The sequence below is a fragment of the Cololabis saira genome, chromosome 12, assembly GCF_033807715.1.
Source record: "Cololabis saira isolate AMF1-May2022 chromosome 12, fColSai1.1, whole genome shotgun sequence".
NCBI classification, from domain to species: Eukaryota; Metazoa; Chordata; class Actinopteri; order Beloniformes; family Belonidae; genus Cololabis; species Cololabis saira.
The window spans coordinates 8,485,807-8,509,569 of record NC_084598.1 but is presented as its reverse complement, the minus strand read 5'-3'; the positions used below and the strand labels follow the sequence as shown (position 1 = coordinate 8,509,569).

General features: G+C 41.7%; 1 protein-coding gene across 4 annotated transcripts in view; it reads left to right on the top strand.

Annotated features, from left to right (window-relative positions):
- Nucleotides 1-23,763, top strand: part of hspg2 (heparan sulfate proteoglycan 2) — a 198,005-nt gene that overhangs the window by 48,657 nt on the left and 125,585 nt on the right. For all 4 annotated transcript variants that reach the window (XM_061735372.1, XM_061735373.1, XM_061735374.1 and 1 more), the window contains exons 2-4: nucleotides 4,241-4,370; nucleotides 5,245-5,295; nucleotides 20,366-20,425. In XM_061735372.1, coding sequence (XP_061591356.1) covers nucleotides 4,241-4,370; nucleotides 5,245-5,295; nucleotides 20,366-20,425 — 241 coding nt within the window. The remainder of the gene's footprint in view (nucleotides 1-4,240; nucleotides 4,371-5,244; nucleotides 5,296-20,365; nucleotides 20,426-23,763) is intronic.

The window sequence follows — 23,763 nt, the reverse complement described above, 5'->3', positions numbered from 1 at the left end:
GATGTGAGCTTATTACAAAGAACAAGTTTCACACACATTTGTTCTTCCTCTTGTGCATAAAAAATGCCATCGTGTTAATAACGAATGACCTTGAAGGCTTGCAGTGTGGGAGCCAGCATTCGTTTGGCAGCAGTGTGAGCAGACATTCAGCTTCAAGACTCTTTGACAGCTGACTGTAAATCTGAATTGAAAATATCTTGGCTCTTCTTATCATAGATAAGCTAATATGCCCCTTTCCTTATCAGTTCCTCAGACCATGATGCTGTTTTGTGTCCACTGGTCCTGTGGAATATCACCCACGGGCCGATCTTGCGGTAGCTGTGTAGTGTCCCCTGCCACTCCTTATCCATAGATTAAGTCCCTGCATGTCTCCTACTACTGCCCTTTCTGGTTAAGGTACATGTAATGCTGTGTGTTGGGTAGGGATGGGCGGTATGGACTAAAAAATGTATCACGATAATTTCTGGCATTTATCCCGATAACGATAAAAATGACGATAAAAAAATACCAATTCAACTCCACCTTTGTAACTATAAATCTATCACCACATTCAGTCTTTGGAGCCCCCAAAACACTGCCCTAAAATAATACTAAATGCTACTAAACTACACCAATTAAATTCAATTAATAAAAACCAATTAAATGATTATACCTGTACCGCAAAACTGTAATGACTCAGGCTCCTCGCTCCTCGGCTCATTTCCTTCCTTCCTTCCTTCCTTCCTTCCTTCCTTCCTTCCTTCCTTCCTTCCTTCCTTCCTTCCTTCCTTCCTTCCTTCCTTCCTTCCTTCCTTCCTTCCTTCCTTCCTTCCTTCCTTCCTTCCTTCCTTCCTTCCTTCCTTCACGTACGTTGTGCATCGATTTAAAGCAGAACCATAAATCATCTTTACACAAAAACGTCATCAACGGGAATTTATCGTTTTTACCGCGAGATGACAAATTCCTACCAAATTTTTTTGACAGTATATAGTGAACGGTAAAATATCACCCATTCCAGTAATTAATAAGTAAACTGGGATGTCCGTGTGGTTGGAATGTGCATAAGTCGTGTGTTTTCATGTGCACTCCTTTTTTTTTTTTCACAGCCACATACATTGTTGCCATTCGCCTTCACTGTAAACGGCATCAGGTTGCCTGAGCGAGGAGAGACTCTGAGACTGGTGGCCTCCGGGTGGGGTTGGGTTCAAAAAGTTAGTCTGTAAGAGACCTTTATCTTGAGGGAGAGATAACTTTAACACCACAGACATGTCTCAACTCCTAGACCCAGATTAAAGGTCACCCTAGCTTTCTGAAGTTGAGTCTAGCTGCAAGGAGAGAAAGCAAATTCATTCATAGTTCCCAACTCTGCTGTACGTAAGGTCATACTGACATTCTCAATAAATGTTAAGATTTAAGATCCTTTACAAATTGCTTTGTCAAAATCTACCCGACAAGTTTGTGAAGGTTTTTGCCCAGATGGCATCCAGCACATGCAGATGATACCTCATCCCAAGGGAGTGGGAAGCAGGAGATGATCACACCAATGGTCGTCTGGTCGGCACAAGTGAAAAGAATTTGGTTAGTCAGCAGTTTCCTTTTGAAAATGGCCCGGGATTGTTGTTATATGGGTGTTCACTCAGGGGAAAGGGGATTTGGAGGGATAGGTTTGGTTATTTATTAGCTGGAGCCATTTAAATGGGAAAACTTCCATGACAGAGTTAGGTGGAAATAGGAACTGGCGGGCCATGCCAACTGGAAATGTCAGGGGTGGCACCCTGCCAGGATCGTATCTAAACTTATGGCTGGAGTGAGGGCAGTCTGGACGCTCGGATGGAGAGAGCAGAGATAAACTTGTGCCGTACTTCAGTCGGTCGGCACAGTGAGGTTTATCTAGATGATCGGTTATGAAAACGGTTGGCCAAACCTTCAAGGGATGGGATTATATAATTTATGTCATATTTTGAATATGTGGAAATCATCTGTAGCATGCCATGTAGATTTGTTTCTTCTAATTTCTTTTTAAATTATGTCTTCTATATAGCGGGCAGGACAATTGAAGTAGTGACTTGAGCCATGGAAATTGGACAGGATTTGATTTGCTACAGATATATATTTTAGAGTCTGATTGGCTTTGCACCAGATCTTGGTTGATGCATCGCTGTTGAACTTTTGAGTCAGGACTAGGCTTCGTGTCACAGTTCAGGGTGTTGAGTTGAGTTTACCTCAGTCTGACTATCTTGGCTCTGAGCTAGCGTTTTCAGACTTATATATCGATGAATAACACTTTAGTTACTTAATTGTTTTAGATTGTAATGCCATAGATGGTTTTGTGGATGATCCAAATGCACGGAAAACTGCCCTCCCCTGAAGCTGATCAGTATTGGAGAATGTTGGGAGTGGGGGAGTTCACACTAAGACACGTGCATGTAGAGCAAATGTCAGGTGCAGCTGTTTGACCAAAGAAAACGTTTTGTCACGCTTGGCAGATCTTTTCTGGCATCTTTATTAATGTTTTAAGTAACACACACAATGTTTGCAGAGTTTTCAACAGAGTTTTGGAACCAATATTTTCTCCCCATGTCCCTCCACCTCTGTTAATTGAAACTACATGTTTCACTTGACACGCGTCACGCGTTTGTCAGCACGGTGTGCCCTTTTTACATTGTGCACCTCATGCAAATGTCAATTTGGACACAAATTACACTCAGTCGGACTTGAATTATGTGAACCGGACATCTGCAGTTTGGTCGTTTGATGCCTCTTTTAAGGACGAGCTCTTCTCGAGGCGTCTACTGAAAGGGCCAGCGCTGGGAATGCTCCCTGGATAGGAAAGTTGAAGTAATGTGACAACCAGCTGCTCCAGTCTGTGATGGATGAGCCGATATCATGCCATGATTGGCTCCACACACCCTGGGCTGGAGTGTTGGCCCGCTCATTTGTGTTTTTACAGGCTAACATTGCTTATGTGGTCAATGTTTGACTGATGGTATTTGTAATGTTGGAACCATTTTTGTGCTACTGATGCTGGATTAAAATGAAAAATAAGAACCGCCAAAAATTAGTCAGATTTGCTGCTCAATACACTGCAAAAACTCAAAATCTTACCAGGAGTAGTAGTTAAAATGTCTCATTTTTAGTCAAAAAATCTCACTACACTTAAAACAAGAGTCATTACCAGAAAAATAACTTGTTATTTGACAATTTTCACCTGTTTCAAGTAAATGTTCACTTGAAATAAATAGAAAAATCTGCCAGTGGGACAAGATTTATCTTCTCATTACAAGCAAAAAAATCTTGTTCCACTGGCAGATTTTTCTACTTATTTTAAGTGAAAATCTACTTGAAACAGGTGAAAATTGTTGTTTTTTCCAGTGATGAGTCTTGTTTTAAGTGTAATGAGATTTCTTTGACTAAAAATGAGACATTTTAACTAGAAATAAGACAAATATTCTTGTTAAGATTTTGAGTTTTTGCAGTGTATATATAAAAATGTGATAAAATGAATGCTGATAAGAGTGATATTTAAAATGTTAATTTCTAATAATGACTCTAATAAGTAATGAAATGAACAGCTGAGAATGCTGTTCAACTGATTTTTATTTGTTTTTATTTAAAGCCTTTTAATCGTGAGATGTTCTTAGCTGCTGGTAATACTGATTATTAATAAAATCATCCAATAATCAGCACAGACAGATATTTGCTTCATATTATGCCCCCCTTATGTCCCCTATCATCATTTTAAACGGCCTGCTGACCACAGGTCTGATTCCGAGCAGCCTGTCCGTCTTCCTGCTGCTGGGTGTAGCACAGATTCATGAAGCAGTTGTAATGTCATGCTGGATTTGTTTCCTTCTTCACCCATGGGAACAGAGTTTCAAGCATACATAAGCAATTTACAAAAAAGGAGATTTTTGGTGATACAGTATTTTCTGCAGCTGCTTTTATTGGCTTTGTGTGCAGTCTTATGTGGTTCACTGCAGTCAGCTGTGAACACTCTGAGATGAGAACAACACACATCAAACCATTAGATAGTTTCTTGTGTGAACATGTGAACCAACTTAAATTACCTTAAATTACCTTATTTGCATGCACAGTGAGTCGTGAGGAGGCTTGTAAGAAATAATACATGATAAAAGTAAACGCATTACAATGCCCCATATCCTGTTTTCCCTGCACCCCTCCAGGGTCCTTGTATCATTCTGGGTGTAACCTATTCTCTGAGGAAACTTCAGCACCTATAAATCTCTTTGTTTGTTTGTAGGTGACCGGGGCCTCCAAGGTCTGGGGAGAGGTGCCGCTTCCAGAAGATCTGGAGTCCGGAAAAGATGTCAAGGTGTCTCCAAGTTTACTGGATGATGACGAGGACTTTGCCGCTGATGAAGCTTCTGGAGGTAGGTTTGTTAAATAACGAGTTCACCGCAAACCACAGCAACATCTGTCCTTAATTCATCAGAGTTACGCTTTTCATTATGCACCCCATTCCTCCGACTGGGAACCCGCCCCAAACCAGAGAGGGATGACTTTATACCCATTTATTATGTTACACTGACATGCAGAATTAGAGCTTTTAAAGTGAATATAGTTCACCTGGACATTCATCTTGTACTTTTAAACCCTTGTGCTGTCTCTGGGTCAAGGAAAGAGGAAGAGAAGAAGGGAGGAAAGAAGGAAGGAAGGAAGGAAGGAAGGAAGGAAGGAAGGAAGGAAGGAAGGAAGGAAGGAAGGAAGGAAGGAAGGAAGGAAGGAAGGAAGGAAGGAAATAAAGAAAGAAAGAAAGAAAGAAAGAAAGAAAGAAAGAAGGAAGGGAGAAAATAAGGAAGGGAGGAAAGGAAGGAAGGAAGGAAGGAAGGAAGGAAGGAAGGAAGGAAGGAAGGAAGGAAGGAAGGAAGGAAGGAAGGAAGGAAGGAAGGAAGGAAGGAAGGAAGGGAGAAAAGGGGAAGGGAAGAAGGAAGGAGAGAGCAGGAGGAAAGAAGGAAGGAAGAAAGGAAGGAAGGAAGGGAGAAAGGAAAGAAGGAAAGAAGGAAGGAAGGGAGAAAAGAGGAAGGAAGGAAGGAAGGAAGGAAGGAAGGAAGGAAGGAAGGAAGGAAGGAAGGAAGGAAGGAAGGAAGGAAGGAAGGAAGGAAGGAAGGAAGGAGAGAGCATGGCAGGAGGAAAGAAGGAAGGAAGAATTGGGTCATTTTGACCCAAAGACAACACAAGGGTTAAACATGAGGGAACAAATGTTGAATCTAATCATTGACCACGTTTGTCTTTTCATCTCCAAAGACCTGCCGAGTGGAGAGGAGAACGGCAGCACGCCAGATCCCGAGAGCACAAGTAAGAGAACATGTGATGAATCTCTTGACATCCTGTGTTTCTGTGTGGTAGATCTCTGAACCCTCTAAACTAAAGCTCCCCCATCTGCCCTCCCGACTCCAGCGCCTGCACGCATCGTGCGTGGGTGTGTGTCTGCGTCTTAGAGTGATGATACCTCCACATCCTGCTACACCCTGTCCTCCCTCCTCATCAGTTTGCCCCAGTCTTGCTCATAACACAGGGCTTAAGCTTTGTCTTTGAGAGATAAACATCTCCTCTCCCCTTTCATCTCTCTAAACCAGTGGCAGAGGGGACGGCACATGAAGAACACACTACATAAAAGCACGGCGGACAATAAAAGCTGCAGCGGAGCCCCCTCTGCTTTGTAATTCAAAGCTCCACTATTTTTATATGAACACAAAACATTTATATGTGGGGATTTTATTACTCACACCATGCAGTAGCCCCAGAAAAAAGCGATTTTGCATTTTAAATAATGCATTAAATTATGTATGTTGGTCTAAATTTTTTATAATTCCCATAGTTCCCTATTATGCATCTGTTCATGGGTAGTTTTTTTTTCTCATTTGTTTCCCATCTCTAGCTTTCTTTTCATCAGAGACGACAGGACAACTTGATTGTTGCTGCAGTCTTTCATTAGATTTGGATTGGAGAGATTTTGACTTACAGCTCAGCACCAGATGTTGTCCGGCACTTGAAATATATACATATATATGTATAATTTAGTCTGGAACATGAGGTCATTGTTCAGAGTTGTCATTTGCAATTTTGTGGGTCTAAAAGTTCTGACCTGCCAAATCAGATTTGGTCAGATATAGAAAGACCAAAAGAAATTCTGACTTCTTGTGACTATACTTATGCACCCCACCCACAAACCCTCCACCCCATGATGTAAATGTGATGCATTTACTGACTTGTGTTGGCTGATTATCAGCCATGCGTCGTTCAGATCATCCTCTGACTCTTATGGCGCTTTTCCACTAGTACCTACTCAGCCCGACTCCACTCCACTCGCCCTCGTTTCTTTTCAATACCCAGATCAGAAGTAGGAGGTTGGAGTGAAACTGCTGTGACGTATTTGATTGTGTGATTTAAACGGAGAAGACAACAACACTAAAGATGTAGAACCTGGAGGAGATGATAGATGTGCTGCTGGGTCTGTGACTTGTGTTTTATATCAAGTTAAAAAATGAGAGTGAGAGAATATTCAAGCGGCTACGCTTTTTTTTAAGTTTGTTTGTCTCGGCGCTGCACTGCAAAAACTCAAAATCTTAACAAGAATATTTTTCTTGTTTCTATTTAAAATGTCTAATTTTTAGTCAAAGAAATCTCATTACACTTAAAACAAGACTCATCACTGGAAAAAAACAACAATTTTCACCCGTTTCAAGTAGATTTTCACTTAAAATAAGTAGAAAAATCTGCCAGTGGAACAAGATTTTTTTGCTTGTAATGAGAAGATAAATCTTGTCCCACTGGCAGATTTTTCTACTTATTTCAAGTGAAAATGTACTTGAAACGGGTGAAAATTGTCAAATAACTAGTTATTTTTCTGGTAATGACTCTTGTTTTAAGTGTAATGAGATTTTTTTTGACTAAAAATGAGACATTTTAACTAGAGATAAGACAAATATTCCTGGTAAGATTTTGAGTTTTTGCAGTGTGCTGAAAAGTCAGTTGGAGCAGTGAGCAGCTATGAAGAGACAGAGCTCCTGGTGGATCTGGTCATTCCTTATCTCCCGTCTACATCCCTTTTTAATTCTCGTCTCAGACACCAGGTTTATGAACATTTGCAGCTCAGAGTTGGATCAGAAACAGACTTTTGCGCTGCCATTGCTGGTGGAATAAAATGAAGAAGCCGCGAGTCTCTCTTTCACTGATTTCCTCCTCCTGACTCAGACGTCTGACTCCAACCCCCCGACCAATCGGTGTCCTGTAGTGTGATGACGTCAGATACAGCCGACTCAGCCGCTTAGAACCTCGGCAGAATAGATACAGAAAATGTATCTACTCGGCACATTAGACCCCTGGTGGAAAAGCGCAAAACCGGGGCGAGGCGAGTCGTGCTGAGTCGGTACTAGTGGAAAAGCGCCATTAGAGCTGATTTTTTTTTTCTCCATAAAATAGAAACAAAAACAAATGAATGACACACAAAAACCAGCAGTGTGTGTTTCCATTTATTCCGACAACATCTATAGTACATTGGATTAATAGTCATAAAAACAGCAATCTTACAATATTTGTCAGTGAACCTGAGAGGTTTCCAGACCCGGTGTTCTGCCAATTTCTGCTCCTTTGCCGAAAAAATGCTACCTAATGGTTTTCTACCTTTGTAGAGCTACAATTTTACTGTGTTTTACTCCCTAAACCACTTCCTTTTCCCCTCCAAATGGTCCTTGTATCTTGCCAGGTCGTCATTGTAAATAAGAATGTTCTTAATGACCTGCCTTGTTAATTAAAGGCGAATGACTGAATAAATATCAAATTAAGCAATAGAATTGTAGTTTTTTTTCTCTTTTTTTCCTCTTTATCTCTTTATGTAATGCAATTCATGTCATGGGTAGTGTATTTTGAAGGATCAAATACTCAACATCCCTTATTATCAATTTTGCAATCAAACTTTGAAAATCCACTGTGCGCATGCGCAGAACCACAAAGTAGCATTTCTCGGCAGGGAGCAGAAATTGGCAGAACACCGGTCCTACCTGCTGCTTCTTGCTGCACACGAGGGAAATAAACAGGTTTTAGGTCGAGGATTGTGGTGCTAGCAGCGCTGAGAGGTGACATCAGGGCCCACGTATAGAGCATCATATGTCTGGCTCACAGAAATAGCGCCGCTCGCAAGGCCTTGCTGAATTTGAGTAGTTTAAGGAGCCAGAGGAGATTTTAGCACGGCTGACATTAATGAGAGGGGTGTTGACATCATGTGATTGTGACAGATGAGAATAGTAAAGGCTTCACAGAGAATCCACTCTGTTTTTAGCTCCTCGCTGGGGAAGAGGACGTCAACAGCGACTGATTAAGACCAAGTTGAAAGAAAAGTACTTTTTTTCCATGTTGTAAACAAAGCTTTCTTGATTATTACAGATACGTTTCAACGTCCCGCAGCGAGCCGAGCTCTGTCTCTCGGCTAAAGTCCGATAAGGCAGTTGTAAATTATACAGAAAGTGTAAAAGTCAAAGAAAATGCAAAATCCATTAGTGTGTTGGAAATGTATTTTCCATTCATATATTCGGTGGTGTGATAATCTTTTTTACTTTGATTTATTGCCTCTGTGTCCATTTGTGCATCCACATAAAGGTCAGTGTTGCTTTTATTTGGCAATTAAAACAATTTCTTATCTGAGATGTGGCTGGACATTTGCATGCTGCTCAGGATGACCATGGTGCCATGATTGGAAGAGGCAGACTTAATTCCATATATAGATCTGAGCCACTCGGCCCTGGGAAGGAAATTCAGTTTCCTGTGCTGAATGTGAAATACTTTGCTGAGTGTCTCTGTCCTGTTGGCGTCCCAGACAGTTCACCAAAGCCTCTGCCTTCCTTCCCCCTCCACCACTGAAGTGGGAGACGAAGGTACCACAGATGCCCCCCATTATTCTCCCTTTCCTGTTTTGTTACCGTTTGGTGAGGGTTGAGGATTTCCCATATCCTTTTCCACTCAGATGTGCGCACAAATCTGAGCGAAGCATCTGGGATGGAACAATTAGAGATGAGGCTGTTTAGACCATCTTTCGCCTGTTGTTGGTTGCTTTTCATCCCACGTAAATCACACTCCAGCCTCATCCAGAGATGTGGAAGCTGTGTCCCATGTCCTCCTAACCTTTCACTTCTGACCTCCACACTAAGAGCCCCAAAGAGATTTCTGGGAGAGAAATCCATCCTGTTTCCTTGGCCAGAGCTTTTTTCCTTGTTTCTTATGTCCGTTATAAAATATTCCCAGAACATCAAGTATATTCACATTTTAGTTTGGATAATAAAGACTTAAAGACTCCCACAGATGTCCACTTACAACTCAGTGGAGATGGATGTGGGTGGCTGGTGTTACACTTTTTCCACTGATGGTTTTGGATGAAAAACATCAGAAATAATTAGTAGAAACTAGGCCTGTGTTGAAAAAAATCGATTTTCCGATTCTAAATCGACTCTCATATTAATTCCAAAAAATCAATTCATATTTCTAAAGATCGATTTATTTTCATTATTACTACTTTTGGTATTTTTTTGTTTATGCCCAAAAAGGAATTTTTTGTTGGACACAAGAATAACTGGTGTCATGTTTTTGCCTTTAAATATGTTTAAAGGTATGAAAACATCAAAGTTTTCAGTTGTTATTGTATAAATTGTCTATATTTCATTAATTTATATACTGTCTTGGGGTTAGATTTGCATAAAATGCTAAAAACCAAATTCTCAAATTAAAAAAAAAAAAAAAAAAAAAACGGAGCATGGGAAAATAAAAACGATTTCATCCGTCTCTGTTTGCTTTCCTGGATCTGTTTGGTAATTGTGCCCCACACGATGTTTCTGGTAGCAGTTCTATCAGCATTCTGGGAGGTGATTAGTCCTTACAGCATCATTAGCTGCTAATACTTGCTGTTTTCATGTTGTATAACTACAGTCATATAATTCATGCAACAGCTCAAAAAACAGTTTTAATAACACTAACCCAAATCAATATCGGAATCGAATCGAATCAAATCAAATCGTGATAATCGATTCGGAATCTTAAGATTCGGAATCAAATCGATTCTTGACATTTGAATCGATCCCCAGTCCTAGTAGAAAGGCCATTGTATCTATTGTGTGTATATGTATAGATTTATAAAATATTGACATATATGCTAGCTTATAAATTACATTGATGACATTGATTAGAAAGCTATTTTTGGAAACTGTGTCATCTCTCTGTAGTAAGACCAAAAAAACTGTGTATGTAAACAGAACGTGTCTGGTCCAGACCTTTAGAGCTGCCTGTTCACTGAGGTGACTAAAGCTGGAAACAGAGGGTAGCAAGTCACAAGTTGTCTGTTATCAGACTCTTATCTTATCTTATCAGAATCTAAGTTACAGTTAATGTCAAGATTGTTACTATGTGGGACAGAGTAAATAATATAAAGTGCAGTTTTGTAGTCAAATACAAGTGATTTGTGTCCAGATGATAGAAGCTCCCCCTCCTTCAATCCTGAACAGGATGAATCAGTTATAGGAAATGGATGTATGGGTCGAGACATGTTCAGTGTGTGAGAAACCCCCCAGAAACAGTGACTCAGTCATGGCTGAACGTTTGACTTGGTGTGTGGTTACAGGGAGCTGGAGGGTCGGTCAGGCTGTTAATCCACCCTGATCGGAGAAGAAGCTGACTCACACAGTACGTTTACATGCAGCAGTTCAATCGGGTTTCTGATCGTATTATGGCCCTTTTCCACTAGTATCTACTCAGCTCGCTTCTACCCGCCACGCCCCCGTCTTGCGCTTTTCCACTACGGGCCAAGACGGATACTTTTTCTGTAACCATTCTGGCGAAGTTCTAACCGGGCTGAGTCGGCTATATCTGACGTCACCACCCTCCACGCCACTGATTGGTCGGGGGGCGGGGCCGTAAGACGTTTGAATCAGGAAGCGGGATTCGGCGCGAGAACGACTGGCGGCTCGCGGCGATTTTATTATACAGCGCAAAACGTCTGTTTGGTGATCCAACTCTGAGGTGCAGATGTTCATAAACCTGGTGGCTGTCGAGAGAATTAAAAAAAGGGATGTAGACGGGCTGTTTTCTTCTCAGCCGCTCGCGGCTCCAGCTGATTTCTCATCTGCGCCGACATGAACAAAGGTGTTGCGCAATCGAGTACGTCACAGCAGCTTCACCCCAACCTGCCCACTTCTCACCTGACTGTGGAAAAACAAACGGGGACAAAACGGGTGGAGACGAGACGAGCCGAGCCGCGCTGAGCAGATACAGTGGAAAAGATAGTGGAAAACCGCCATAAGACATCGTTCGTACTTTTAAACTGCATGTAAACACCTCAGTCCGATCTACTTCGGACCTATTTCGGACCTATAACGGACATTTAATAATCGGGTAGCAACACCTACATAATTCGTTCATAGTCGGAATGTTAACGCCATGTATACGGAGACATCAGATATTGCAGTCTGCGCATGCTGGAGAATTTCCTCTGGGGCTTCACCCGGAAGATCGTGAAAGAGATGGCAGAAGCTTCAGAGCAGATGAAAATAAAGTGGAAAAATACACGGAAGGCGTAACATTGGCGCCAAACAAAACAACCGTCAACCGGAAGGGGCTCTTTGTTGAGATGGTTACAAATGGTTACCATGGTTACAGCGCCACATAGCGTCACGGAGTCAGCCATGCTCTGGACATTTATCCCATTCTCTGAACAGCATGTAAACTCAGACAAGTGATTGGGTCTTCTGGATGTTTATCTGATACAGAAAAAAATCAGAAATCCCATTTCTTTGCTGCATGTAAACGAACTGACGGACAGGTTCCTTCTGACGTCTGTAATCTCAGCTGCTTTTTACTTCTAATCACATCAATGACAAGTGGCTGCTTGCTGACAAAACACAATGCAAGTGTGGATTCTTCCATCATATCTCAGAGAGAGCAGGTGTTGCAGCATAAGTGTGCAATCCATCAGAGTAATGCAGTGGTTGTTAGTTTGGCCGGGGCAGTGGGCAGTGGGCAGGCTCTGGTCGGACCACCCACTCAGTTTGGCTGGCACTCTTTCATGGGAAGAGGCTGATATGTGTTTTCCAGCAGTACAACACTTGTGTGTGTCAGGTATCTCTTGAGTACATCCACAGAGGGACACACGTCAGCAGGTGCAGTTATTTGGACGTGTTTTCGTTGTTGCATGGAAGGGGAGCGCTGAAGGGGAGCTCACGCCAGAAAGAGAAACTTGACTCTCATTTGGTTCTGATGCCTTTACTCCGATCTGTGGACAGGAGTTTGCTGCAGGGCTGACCGGCACTGAACCGGCAGCAGCAACAACTCACTGACTACATTTACATGCAGTTAATAACCCTTTTCTAACCGGAATATTAGCAATAACCCGGTTGCGCACGGCCATGTAAACGCTTTTTAAAAACCCGAATATGAGCCCTGGGTTACTCCTTTTAAAACCCTAATATTCGGTCATGTAAACGTCTAACGGGATTTCCCCATCAAACAGAACATGAATTTGTTTTCTGCGCATGCTCTGTTCACAAGGAATCCTGGTCTTTTGAGTCCAGGAAGTTCTTATAAACACGGAGAAACGCAAGACCAGGAGGAGACTAATCACTTCATAAATGTAATGAAGGATATGAACATTTCTGCATTTGTAGACGGTAGAAAGTACCGGGATAGCGAGATTTACAAGAAGGTGAGAGAAAAGTTGCGCAAAGCAGCATTTGTTTTGAATTTGGATACAGGAAGAAGAAGCGGAAATGACGCTAATTGCATCATGATGTTCTCCGCGCATCGCTAGTTTGATCCAGATATCCCGAATGATTAATTACCATGTAAACGGAATATTCCGAATGTTTCAGTAACCGGAATATTAGCAATAACCCGAATTTTGACTGCATGTAAACGTAGTCTATGAGCCCTGGGTTACTCCTTTTCTAACCCGAATATTTGGTCATGTAAACGCCTAACGGGATTTCCCCATCAAAAGGAACATGAATTTGTTTTCTGTGCATGTTCTTTTCGCAAGGAATCCTGGTCTTTTGAGTCCAGGAAGTTCTTCTAAACACGGAGAAACGCAAGACCAGGAGGAGACTAATCACTTCATAAATGTAATGAAGGATATGAACATTTCTGCATTTGTAGACGCTAGAAAGTACCGGGATAGCGAGATTTACAAAAAGGTGAGCCAAAATTTGCGCGAAGCTGGATTTGTACGAACGCCAGACCAGGGGCCTGTACTACGAAGCAAGTTCAACATATCCAGGATATCTTTTCCTTATCCAGATTCACTAAGCGGGACAATTGCAATCACGCTAAGCGGTCACACGACGGTGGTTATCAACTCGGTATATCAACCCAGGTTTCTCCAATCTGGATATGAGCGCGTGCACATAAAAGGGGCGGTGATTTCAGCGCATGACCAATCGCAAGCATGGAGAAGTCCGCTGTCAGAGCCGCTTATTTCAGTAGCGAAGAGCAAACAATAATTTTACGGAAATATGATGAGTATAGGCATATAATACAGGCAAAAAGCAACACAGTTGCAGCTGCAAAATGCAGGAAAGACAGCTGGCAAAAGATCGCTGACTGTATAAATGCGTAAATTCATAGGGATATAAACATATATTTGAATATTCTGGGAATCTTAATCTTAAACTGTAAACCATGATCAGCAATATTAAAATAATAAAAGGCTTGCAATATTTCAGTTGATTTGTAATGAATCCAGAATGTATGACATTTTTTTTGTTTTTGTGTTTGCATTACAGAAAATCACAATATTCTAATTTTCTGAGACAGTCCTGTATATATTGGTTCTATAACTATTGTTGTTGACCGATAACTTGTGCTGATGCTGTACCAAAGAATTGGGTTTTTTTATTTATTTTATTTTATTTTTTATTTTTTCAGGAGGGGGGTATTTAGTATTTTAAAGTGACTTCTCAGAATGTTCGAGGGACGAAATTGAAAATCCCTTTTTTGCTATCCCCTTACAAATGCATCTTCTTTTTCATTTCTTCTTGATTTATTTATTTAATTGGTATTAGTTTTGGATTGACTGTACATCGGATTTTGGGTGATGATTTGTTTTATTTATTCATTGATTGATTTATTTTTTATTTTCTCCTCCACCTCTTTTTTCTTTTTTTCCTTTTTTTTTGGATCGTTCATACAGGTACTCTTCAGGGAAAGCAAAGGGGTGTTCTCTTCGGAGGGATCCTCTCACGATCCGCTTCGAAAGGGCATGTCATTTTCCAAGAGAGCTGATTGGTCAGTGGGCGGTGCTTTTACACCCGGCGATCTGTATCTCGAACATAACCTGCTCCGGAGCAGGTTAGCTGTTCAGCATAAGTTACCATGGCGATGTGCCCCGCTAAGAAGTGAACCACCGTCGTAGTCCTGAAAACCCAGGGTTAAAACTGAAGTTACCTCGCTAACCCCAAATCCCGCTTCGTAGTACAGGCCCCAGATCAAGCTCCGCTGGAAGAAGGCGACTTCTACTGGGCTGTTGATTATCCGCCGTGCTGCTGTTATTGTTGTTTTGGATTTGGATACAGGAAGAAGAAGCGGAAATGACGGGAATTGCGTCATGACGTTCTCTGTGCGTCGCTGGTTTGATCCAGATACCCTGATGATGATTAATTACCATGTATACAGGGATGACCCTGTTTGCTCACGCATGGAAACAGATTATTCCCAATGTTTCAGTAACCGGAATATTGATCTTAACCCCAATTTTGACTGCATGTAAACGTAGTCTGTGTTTGTTTGTGAATCAAAAGAGTGGATTTCTTTTGGGGGGGGGGGTAACTTAGCTGTGCTTTACCACAGTAACACCTAAACATCATCATGTCCAGTTCTACCTGCAGCTGTGCTCTAAATTGAACATGAGTGCAGTCACAACAAGGAAACTGGAAATAGCTTGGTCAGTGGTTTGATGTCGCCTCCACTACCAAAATAATCAGAAAGCCATATTGAATCCTGTCATCATTTAAGCTTTTAAAAGGGGTGGAGGATTTCATCTTGGCCCTCGATTCAAGTGCCTAGCTCAGAAAGACTTGAAAGAGTATTCCAACTGCACTTCCACGGTTACTCCGGTTAAACATGGAGGCCGTGAGTTATCAGGATAAACAACATGAATTTAATAAGTTAAACTCAACATCATCAGAAACAGGTGTAGCTTAAGTACTCTGTTTAATTGTGTTGCTTCAGCACTGTGTAAAACCTGCCTGTATAGGGTTTTAGCAAACACATGACCAGTGTGATGAACATCTGTCCTACTGACACATTGCATTATGGGATATAACACAGAATAGAATAGAATAAACTTTATTGATCCCCCAGAGGGGAAATTCACTTGTGCAGCAGCAAACATACACACGCTCAACAATCTTTACAAAATATACACGAATGTATAGGGCTGGGCGATTTTGGACAAAAATAAAATCACGATTTTTTTCTCTGAAAACCCGATTTTCGATTTTGATTTTTTTTTGTAATTTTTTTTGATTTTTTTTGGTAAAACTACAAAAGACAATGGAGTAAATTGTTTCAAATATTTTATCTTTATTTTTAAAGAAAAATAGCAAACAAATTTCCCTATTGGGAATGAAGTGCAATTGAAAGATACTGTAAATCCTCCTTGAGTTTAGTAAAGTGACAACATTTACAATTTTCTTGACCAAACAAAGATGACTAGACGAGCTCTGTCTGTAATGCAGCCAGCTGCAAAAAAAGGAAAATAGATTTTCCCATTTTCCTTTTTCAACATTGATTGTGATTAATAAATCCGATTTAGATTTAAAATCGATTAATCGCACAGCCCTACGAAAGTATGAAAAGGTATAAAAAAGTATATCCTAAAAAAATAACCAATAAATAGCAAAGTACTTAAAAAGAGCAATATAAATATAAAAAAAAGTAATGTACAAAAGAAGTACTAAACTAAAAAAATGAATAATATATACATGTGCAAAGAGACAAAAATACCAGTGATGAATTTAGAGAGAGAAGGTTATTGCACTTTTAAACTGTACTTGTGGAGTGACGTGAGCCATTACTTGAAGAGGAATGGTCGGTTTCACATTGAAAGTTTTCACAGGAGTCGAACATAATCCAGGTATTTTTAGCATACTGCTGATCGTGCAGTTTCTCACACTCTGCATATTGTGTACTTGTTTTGGCAAAACCAGCACACACTAGCGGTCTGGTATGCAAGTCTCAGAAATTCCCCGAGTTCAGCTAAACCTCAGCCAAGCCAGTAGCGACGCAGTGGGCCCAGTTCAGTGGGTCCGGAGCTCGTGTCCGTGCCCTCCGTTCACGTACAGCGGGATCGTGAGACATCTTGAAAGTCTTCCCACTGCACCTCGCTCCCCGGTTCTTCACACCGTGTTGTTGCACCAATAACAGACGAGCTGCTGCACACACGGCCGCGTGCCGCTCCTCTTTAGTGTTTAGGGGTTTCCTTCGGTGAGCACATGCAGCTGGGTCAATACTCTCGTCTTCCGTTCTGCAGTTCCAGGCACGGGCTTGGGACTTCCATATTTGTGTATTTTTTTTTTTGACCCTCATAACATTTTATCCTGCAGCATTAAAAAGATACGCGAAGGTCAAGCCCGGATAATGGTTTGTTGCGCTGCAGGACAAACTTTGAATTAGATATTGTGGTTATGGGCTTGGCAACTCGGTTGTTCTGCGGTTTTCCCAGATCGGAGTTTATTTGGATTGAGCTCTGCAGCTGATCGGTGACTTCCTGGCTGAACACGAGGATTCGTATGAAATAATAATCTCCTGGGAACCGGCGAGGGTCCGTTTCATCTGCTTTGGCTGGATTGAGAATTCAGTACGTGGCCTTGCTACTTAGAAGTGATACCGTGCTGATACTTTAGATGTGTTGTTTTATTTTTTTCCCCTTCTTCTTCATACTTTAGCTCATAAAAGTGGAGAACTCCTACTCCTTCTCTCCAACTCTCACTTCCAGCCCGGCAGCATCCACCACATATCAACACACTTTGAAGTAGAGAAGCTTCATTAGTTTTAATTAGTTTGGGCCATTATTCTTGAAGGAGACCTCAGATCATTTGGGCAGGTCCTTTTTTCTGTCATCTGTTTCCTGGATGGGCTTAAAGTAGTTTTAGCCAAGTGGGGAGTTTTTAGTACAACGTCGTACGGAGCTCCATCTGCTTTATTTAACTGCAGCAGCCAGACAGCAGCGAGCCTGGCAGCAGTTACGGCCAATCTGAAAGTAAATCTTTACACCACGCTTTTCTAAATCTACTCTTCTCTGAAAGGCTATAGTAATGAGCATCTCAAGCCATATGGATTTTATATGTGCAGTTGTAAAACAGCTGGATCCAGCAACACTCACTTGATTATGAATGAGCTTTTGTTTACTGCCGTCTGTCGGAGCTTATGGAGTGGACTGAATCTGGACCGGAGCAGGAAAACGTGCAGCGGCAATGCAGTTCTAGTTGTCGCTAGGAATGGGCGATATTTTACCGTTCACGATATACCGTCAAAAAAATTATCTAGGTGTTGCTACCCGATTATTAAATGTCCGAAATAGGTCCGAAGTAGATCGGATTGAGGTTTTTACATGCAGTTTAAAAGTTGCTAGGAATGGGCGATATTTTACCGTTCACGATATACCGTCAAAAAAATTCCCCACGGTAAGAATTTGTCATTGCGCGGCAAAAACGATAAATTCCCATTGATTACTTTTTTGTGTAAAGCTGATTTATGGTTCTGCGTTAAATCCACGCACAACGTACGTGAAGGAAGGAAGGAAGGAAGGAAGGAAGGAAGGAAGGAAGGAAGGAAGGAAGGAAGGAAGGAAGGAAGGAAGGAAGGAAGGAAGGAAGGAAGGAAGGATGAAAGAAATGAGCCAGAAAGAAGGAAAGAAAGAAAGAAAGAAAGGAGCCAGAAAGAAAGAAAGAAAGAAAGAAAGAAATGAGCCTGAAAGAAAGAAAGAAAGAAAGAAAGAAAGAAAGAAAGAAAGAAAGAAAGGAGCCAGAAAGAAGGAAAGAAAGAAAAAAAGAAAGAAAGAAAGAAAGAAATGAGCCAGAAAGAAAGAAAGAAAGAAAGAAAGAAAGAAAGAAAGAAAGAAAGAAAGAAAGAAAGAAAGAAAGAAAGAAAGAAAGAAAGAAAGAAAGAAAGAAAGAAAGAAAGAAAGAAAGAAAGAAAGAAATGAGCCAGAAAGAAAGGAAGAAAGAAAGAAAAAAAGAAAGAAGGATAAATTCCCGTTGATACGTGTTTGTGTAACAAACATGGCGGATCTGAGTCATTCCAGTTTTGCAGTACAGGTGTAACTCATTTAATTGGTTTTTATCAATTCAATTTAATTGGTGTAGTTTAGTAGCATTCAGTATTCTTTTAGAGCAGTGATTTGGGGGCTCCAAAGACTGAATGTGGTGATAGATTTATAGTTACAAAGGTGGAGTTGAATTGGTATTTATTTTATCGTTATCGGGATAAATGCCAGAAATTATCGTGATACATTTTTTAGTCCATACCGCCCATCCCTAGTCGCACATTGTATGAAGGGCGGTGAGGATGCCCCCAGAAATCCTGTAAATGTGTCGTAACTCCAACCCTTGTGCAACAAAGCCATCTATGTTTCAGAATGAGTGAAAATCTCCTCCTCACTTGACATTTCATGACATGCCCCATAGTGTGATGCATCCAGAGCTGTGGGAGAACAAGTGAGTCACCGCATAGCAGAGGCTCGGTCATTGTTGCCCGTGCCAGTGCAGGCGGCTGAACTTATGGTTTTTAAAAAAAAAGAGAGGGGTTTAGTGGTCTTCATTTCTTCCATTTGAAAAGGAAAACAGGAAGTGGCTCCTCCCTGCATCACTCCACAATCCCAGGATGGATGTTGTCAGGCAGCAGATGTGAGAAGGCGAAGACGCAGGGGTGTTTGTTTGTAGAGTATCTTCTTTGCACAGTTGGACTGAGGAAGAAGCTTTTTCCAAAGCGGTGCCGTCTGACCTTTTCACTGACTTAGCTATATGTTTCCAGACACAAACTTTGTACTATAACTCCCAGTCTCCCAGCATGCACAGTCCTTTTACATGTCACCAGAGCTGGGTAGAGGAGCCAAAAATTGTACTCAAGTAAAAGTACTGTTACTTCAGAATAATTTGACTCAAGTAGAAGTAAAAAGTAGTCATTCAAATAATTACTTGAGAAAAATTAAAAAAGTACTTGGTGAAAAAAACTACTAAAGTACTGAGTAACTGTTGAGTAACGTCTGATTTATTTTTTTAACACAACCATTCAAACAGACAAAAGTACAAAATAATCATCTTCAGGCAAATTAAATCAATAAAATAATACAATAAATTAAAATTAATAAAAATAAAAAATAGCTTAAATTAAAATAATCTTAAGGTAAATTCAACTTTAATAAATAAATAAAATAATAACAGAAAAAAAAATTAAGCACAAGTAGCACAAAATTTCAAGCCTTTGTACTTTGGGTTTTTTTTTGTACCTTGTCTGCACACATACTAATGATTGATACCATGCATGTAAAAACCAAAGACATATATATGTGCATTATTGCTATATTTAATATATATACATATATATATACGCATACATATGCATACACATACATAAATATACACATACAAACCAAGTGTTTTTTTTTTGCGCTTTTCTTTTTTAACCAGGCAGAACTAGAACAAGCCCATGAACTCATAGAAACTCTGTGTGTGTTTGAGTCTGTGTAAATGTGACAAAACATGCAAAAACAAACATTTTTCCCAAAGAATCACTCAGTGATGTCATGAGATTGACGGGTACGCGGATAAAAGGGATAAAAGAAAAGTAACGAGCTCAACGTAGCCTAATGTAGCGGAGTAAGAGGAACAGTTTCTCCTTCACAAATCTACTCAAGTAAAAGTAAAAAGTATAGTGATTCAAAACTACTCCTAAAAGTACAACATTTCCCAAAACTTACTCAAGTAAATGTAACGGAGTAAATGTAACTCGTTACTACCCACCTCTGCATGTCACTGCCCCGAACATGGGAATGGTGATTATCAGTGCAAGTGTTGATTTTTATTCAGTCGTCTTGTCTCAGCCTTAATTTTAATCTTTAGCTATGTTTAGTTCATATTTGTAATGTTTTATTTTTCTTCTGATTCTGATTATTCCTTTTCTATTTTCTCTTTCTGCATTCAATCATTTCCTCACTAACCTTCCTGAACCATTAACCTCTCTGCTCTCGGCTGACTCACTCGCCCTTTCTCCCTGGTCCTGTGTCATTTTTCTGGTCGAAATATTTCACCTGTGGCTCCTTGTGCCCCGTCGACCCCCGTGTCACGTCTCCCCGCACCGCCGCTTCGCTCCCCGCCCTTTACCTCTCCGCTTGTAGACCACTGGTTGGACTCCTCGTATCTGAGGAACATGCAGAGCCCAGTCGAGCCAGAATACAGTAAGTTTTAAAGCACTTCTTTCTCTTTTTCCTTTTCTTGTCTTTGGCATGCCCTTCTGTCACCTGCTCCACTCAGTTATGAGCACTCATTTCCAGACACGCTCTCAGATATCATTTCAAGAACAGCTCAGTTCGGGCATGCACGCCTTTGAATCCGAAGACTCTTTTTTCCAAGTGTCTTCCAGGCGTCTCCCTGTAATTTGTGATGCAAATGGAAAATTTGAGGGGATTGTTCCATCACGCAAAAGCAACCCATCATGCAGAAGTGACGACACCTCCATCAAAAAATATGTTTTGAAACCATGTAACTGTGAAACATACAAACCTCTGCTTTTAATTAGATCAAAGATTCAAAGTTGTGTAGGTGACATCCCAGTTATTACCAGCTCTTACACAGCACTTGAAAAATTTGCCTTTTTTTCTCGGCACAATGGTGGTTTTGATTCCGGCTTTGCAGGGAGTGGGAGAGCACAGGGGGGGCAGCTGAATACCAGAGCCAAAATTCACTCCCAGGAATTCCCCAAAGGGCACCAAGTTGACTTGGAGACAGAGTTTTTTCTGCCTGGTCGCCTGCAGCACCAGGGTTAAGTAGTAGAGGTGCTGTGTTTATAATATACGCTGAGGAAAGAAGCAGCTGGCACATTCATATTTTATGCAGACAGACAGGTCAAGCAAAGAACTTAAGGTGAGAGAAGGAATGACATTATTTAACCCTTGTGCCGTCTTCGGGTCAAAATGACCTAATTCTCCTGTTCCTTCTTCCCTTCTTCTTTTCTCCCTTCCTTCCTTCTTTCCTTGTTTCCTTCCTTCCTTCCTTCCTTCCTTCCTTCCTTCCTTCCTTCCTTCCTTCCTTCCTCCCTTCTTTCCTCCTGCTCTCTCCCGCCTTCTTCCCTTCCTCTTTTCTCCCTTCCTTTCTTCTATCCTTGTTTTCTTCCTTCTTTCCTTGTTTCCTTCCTCCCTTCCTTCCTTCCTTCCTTCCTTCTTTTCTCCCTTCCTTCCTTCTTTCCTTGTTTTCTTCCTTCTTTCCTTGTTTCCTTCTTTTCTTCCTTCCTTCCTTCCTTCCTTCCTTCCTTCCTTCCTTCCTTCCTTACTCCTGCTCTCTCCCTCCTTCTTCCCTTCCTTCTTTTCTCCCTTCCTTCTTTTCTCCCTTCCTTCCTTCCTTCCTTCCTTCCTTCCTTCCTTCCTTCCTTCCTTCCTTCCTTCCTTCCTTCCTTCCTTCCTTCCTTACTCCTGCTCTCTCCCTCCTTCTTCCCTTCCTTCTTTCCTTCTATCCTTGTTTCCTTCCTTCCTCCCTTCTTTCCTCCTGCTCTCTCCCTCCTTCTTCCCTTCCTCTTTTCTCCCTTCCTTTCTTCTATCCTTGTTTTCTTCCTTCTTTCCTTGTTTCCTTCCTCCCTTCCTTCCTTCCTTCCTTCTTTTCTCCCTTCCTTCCTTCTTCCCTTCCTCTTTTCTCCCTTCCTTCCTTCTTTCCTTGTTTTCTTCCTTCTTTCCTTGTTTCCTTCTTTTCTTCCTTCCTTCCTTCCTTCCTTCCTTCCTTCCTTCCTTCCTTCCTTCCTTCCTTCCTTCTTTTCTTCCTTCCTTCCTTCCTTCCTTCCTTCCTTCCTTCCTTCCTTCCTTCCTTCCTTCCTTCCTTCCTTCCTTCCTTCCTTCCTTCCTTCCTTCCTTCCTTCCTTACTTCCTACAGCACAAGGGTTAAACCCGTGATGGTGCAGTGATGTTTGGGCCTTTGCTCTAATGATGCCGGGTCTCCCCTGCTCCCTCTTTAACGGGCCTGACCGGTACTGAGCGCTGCCTTTAGGGCTGATGGTCAAGCCCGGTGTGGCTGGTCTTTAAAAGCCAGATCCAGCTCACTGCTCAATTAAGTCTTTGTCTGCTCGGGCTCCTGTGTGCGGAGGGGCCCGCTCCACAAAGCTGCCACAGTTTTACTGAGCAGCTTTAATAGTTTGTGAATCAAAAGTGTGGAATGCAATTCTCCCCCCCCCCACCTCTTTCCCCAGTTGTCATGTCTTCGCTCTGACAGTTTCGTCACCTTTAATGGCGGTGGGGCTCAACCAGGGGATTTCCCCTTTGTTGCTTTGGAAACAAAGCGATGCAAAGGAGAGTGGGTTTTTGGAGTAGAGGAGACGCTCATTAGCAGAAGGGCGCAACCCGGCGCTCTAATCAAAGGATCTCAAGCGATGGTAATCAAACTCTCCATGCCGCCCAGGCCGGCCCAGAGAGAGCCGGTGCTATGAGCCGCTGTTGACCGGCCGGCAAGTACCCACGCAAGTGATTAGATTATGTGCGGGTCAAGTGAGGCGCTTTGATGAGTAACTTTGATGTTGCCCGTCTTCTGGGACCATTCAGACCTGACAATTATTCCTACAAATCCTACAGTAACAGCATGCAGAGCAAGCATTCAGCCATAATTCCAGGCTGTGCTGGAGCTTGCAGTGTTGTTGATACGTGTTCACCACACCATGTTTTCATAGACGCCGCTCAATTGAGTTTGCCATAAATGAGGCTTGTTCTCACTAGGAGTGGGATGTCTTTTAAAGCTAATGTTTAGTGCAATGAAAAAGAGGCTTAGGGGTGTTTTTAGCTCAGTGACCACACAGACGTGCAGTGAGGCCGTGTCCATCTGTGTGGTCAGGTAGCTGCCATATTCAGCAGGGTTTTTACATATAACATCATTGACACATTTAAAAGAAGGAAAAAGAATGTTTTAACCCGTGTGCTGTCTTTGGGTCAAGGGAGGGTGAAGGGAGAAATGAAGGAATGAAGGAAAGAAGGAAGGAAGGGAGAAAAGAAGGAAGGAAGGAAGGAAGGAAGGAAGGAAGGAAGGAAGGAAGGAAGGAAGGAAGGAAGGAAGGAAGGAAGGAAGGAAGGAAGGAAGGAAGGAAGGAAGGAAGGAAAGAAGGAAGGGAGGAAGGAAGGGAGGAAGGAAGGAAAGAAGGAAGGAAGAAAAGAAGGAAGGAAGGGAGAAAAGAAGGAAGGGAGGAAGGAAGGAAGGAAGGGAAAAGGAAGGAAGGAAGGGAGGAAAGATGGAAGGAAGGAAGGGAGAAAAGCAGGAAGGAAGGGAGGAAAGAAGGTAGGAACGAAGGAGGGAAGGAAGGAAGTGAGAAAACAAGGAAGGAAGGGAAAAAAGAATGAAGGGAGGAAAGGAGAAAACAAGGAAATAATGTACAATGGGAGAAAAGAAGGAAGGAAGGGAGAAAAGAAGGAAGGAAGGGAAAAGGGAAGGAAGGAAGGAAGGAAGGAAGGAAGGAAGGAAGGAAGGAAGGAAGGAAGGAAGGAAGGAAGGAAGGAAGGAAGGAAGGAAGGAAGAAAACAAGGAAAGAATGTACAAGGGGAGAAAATAA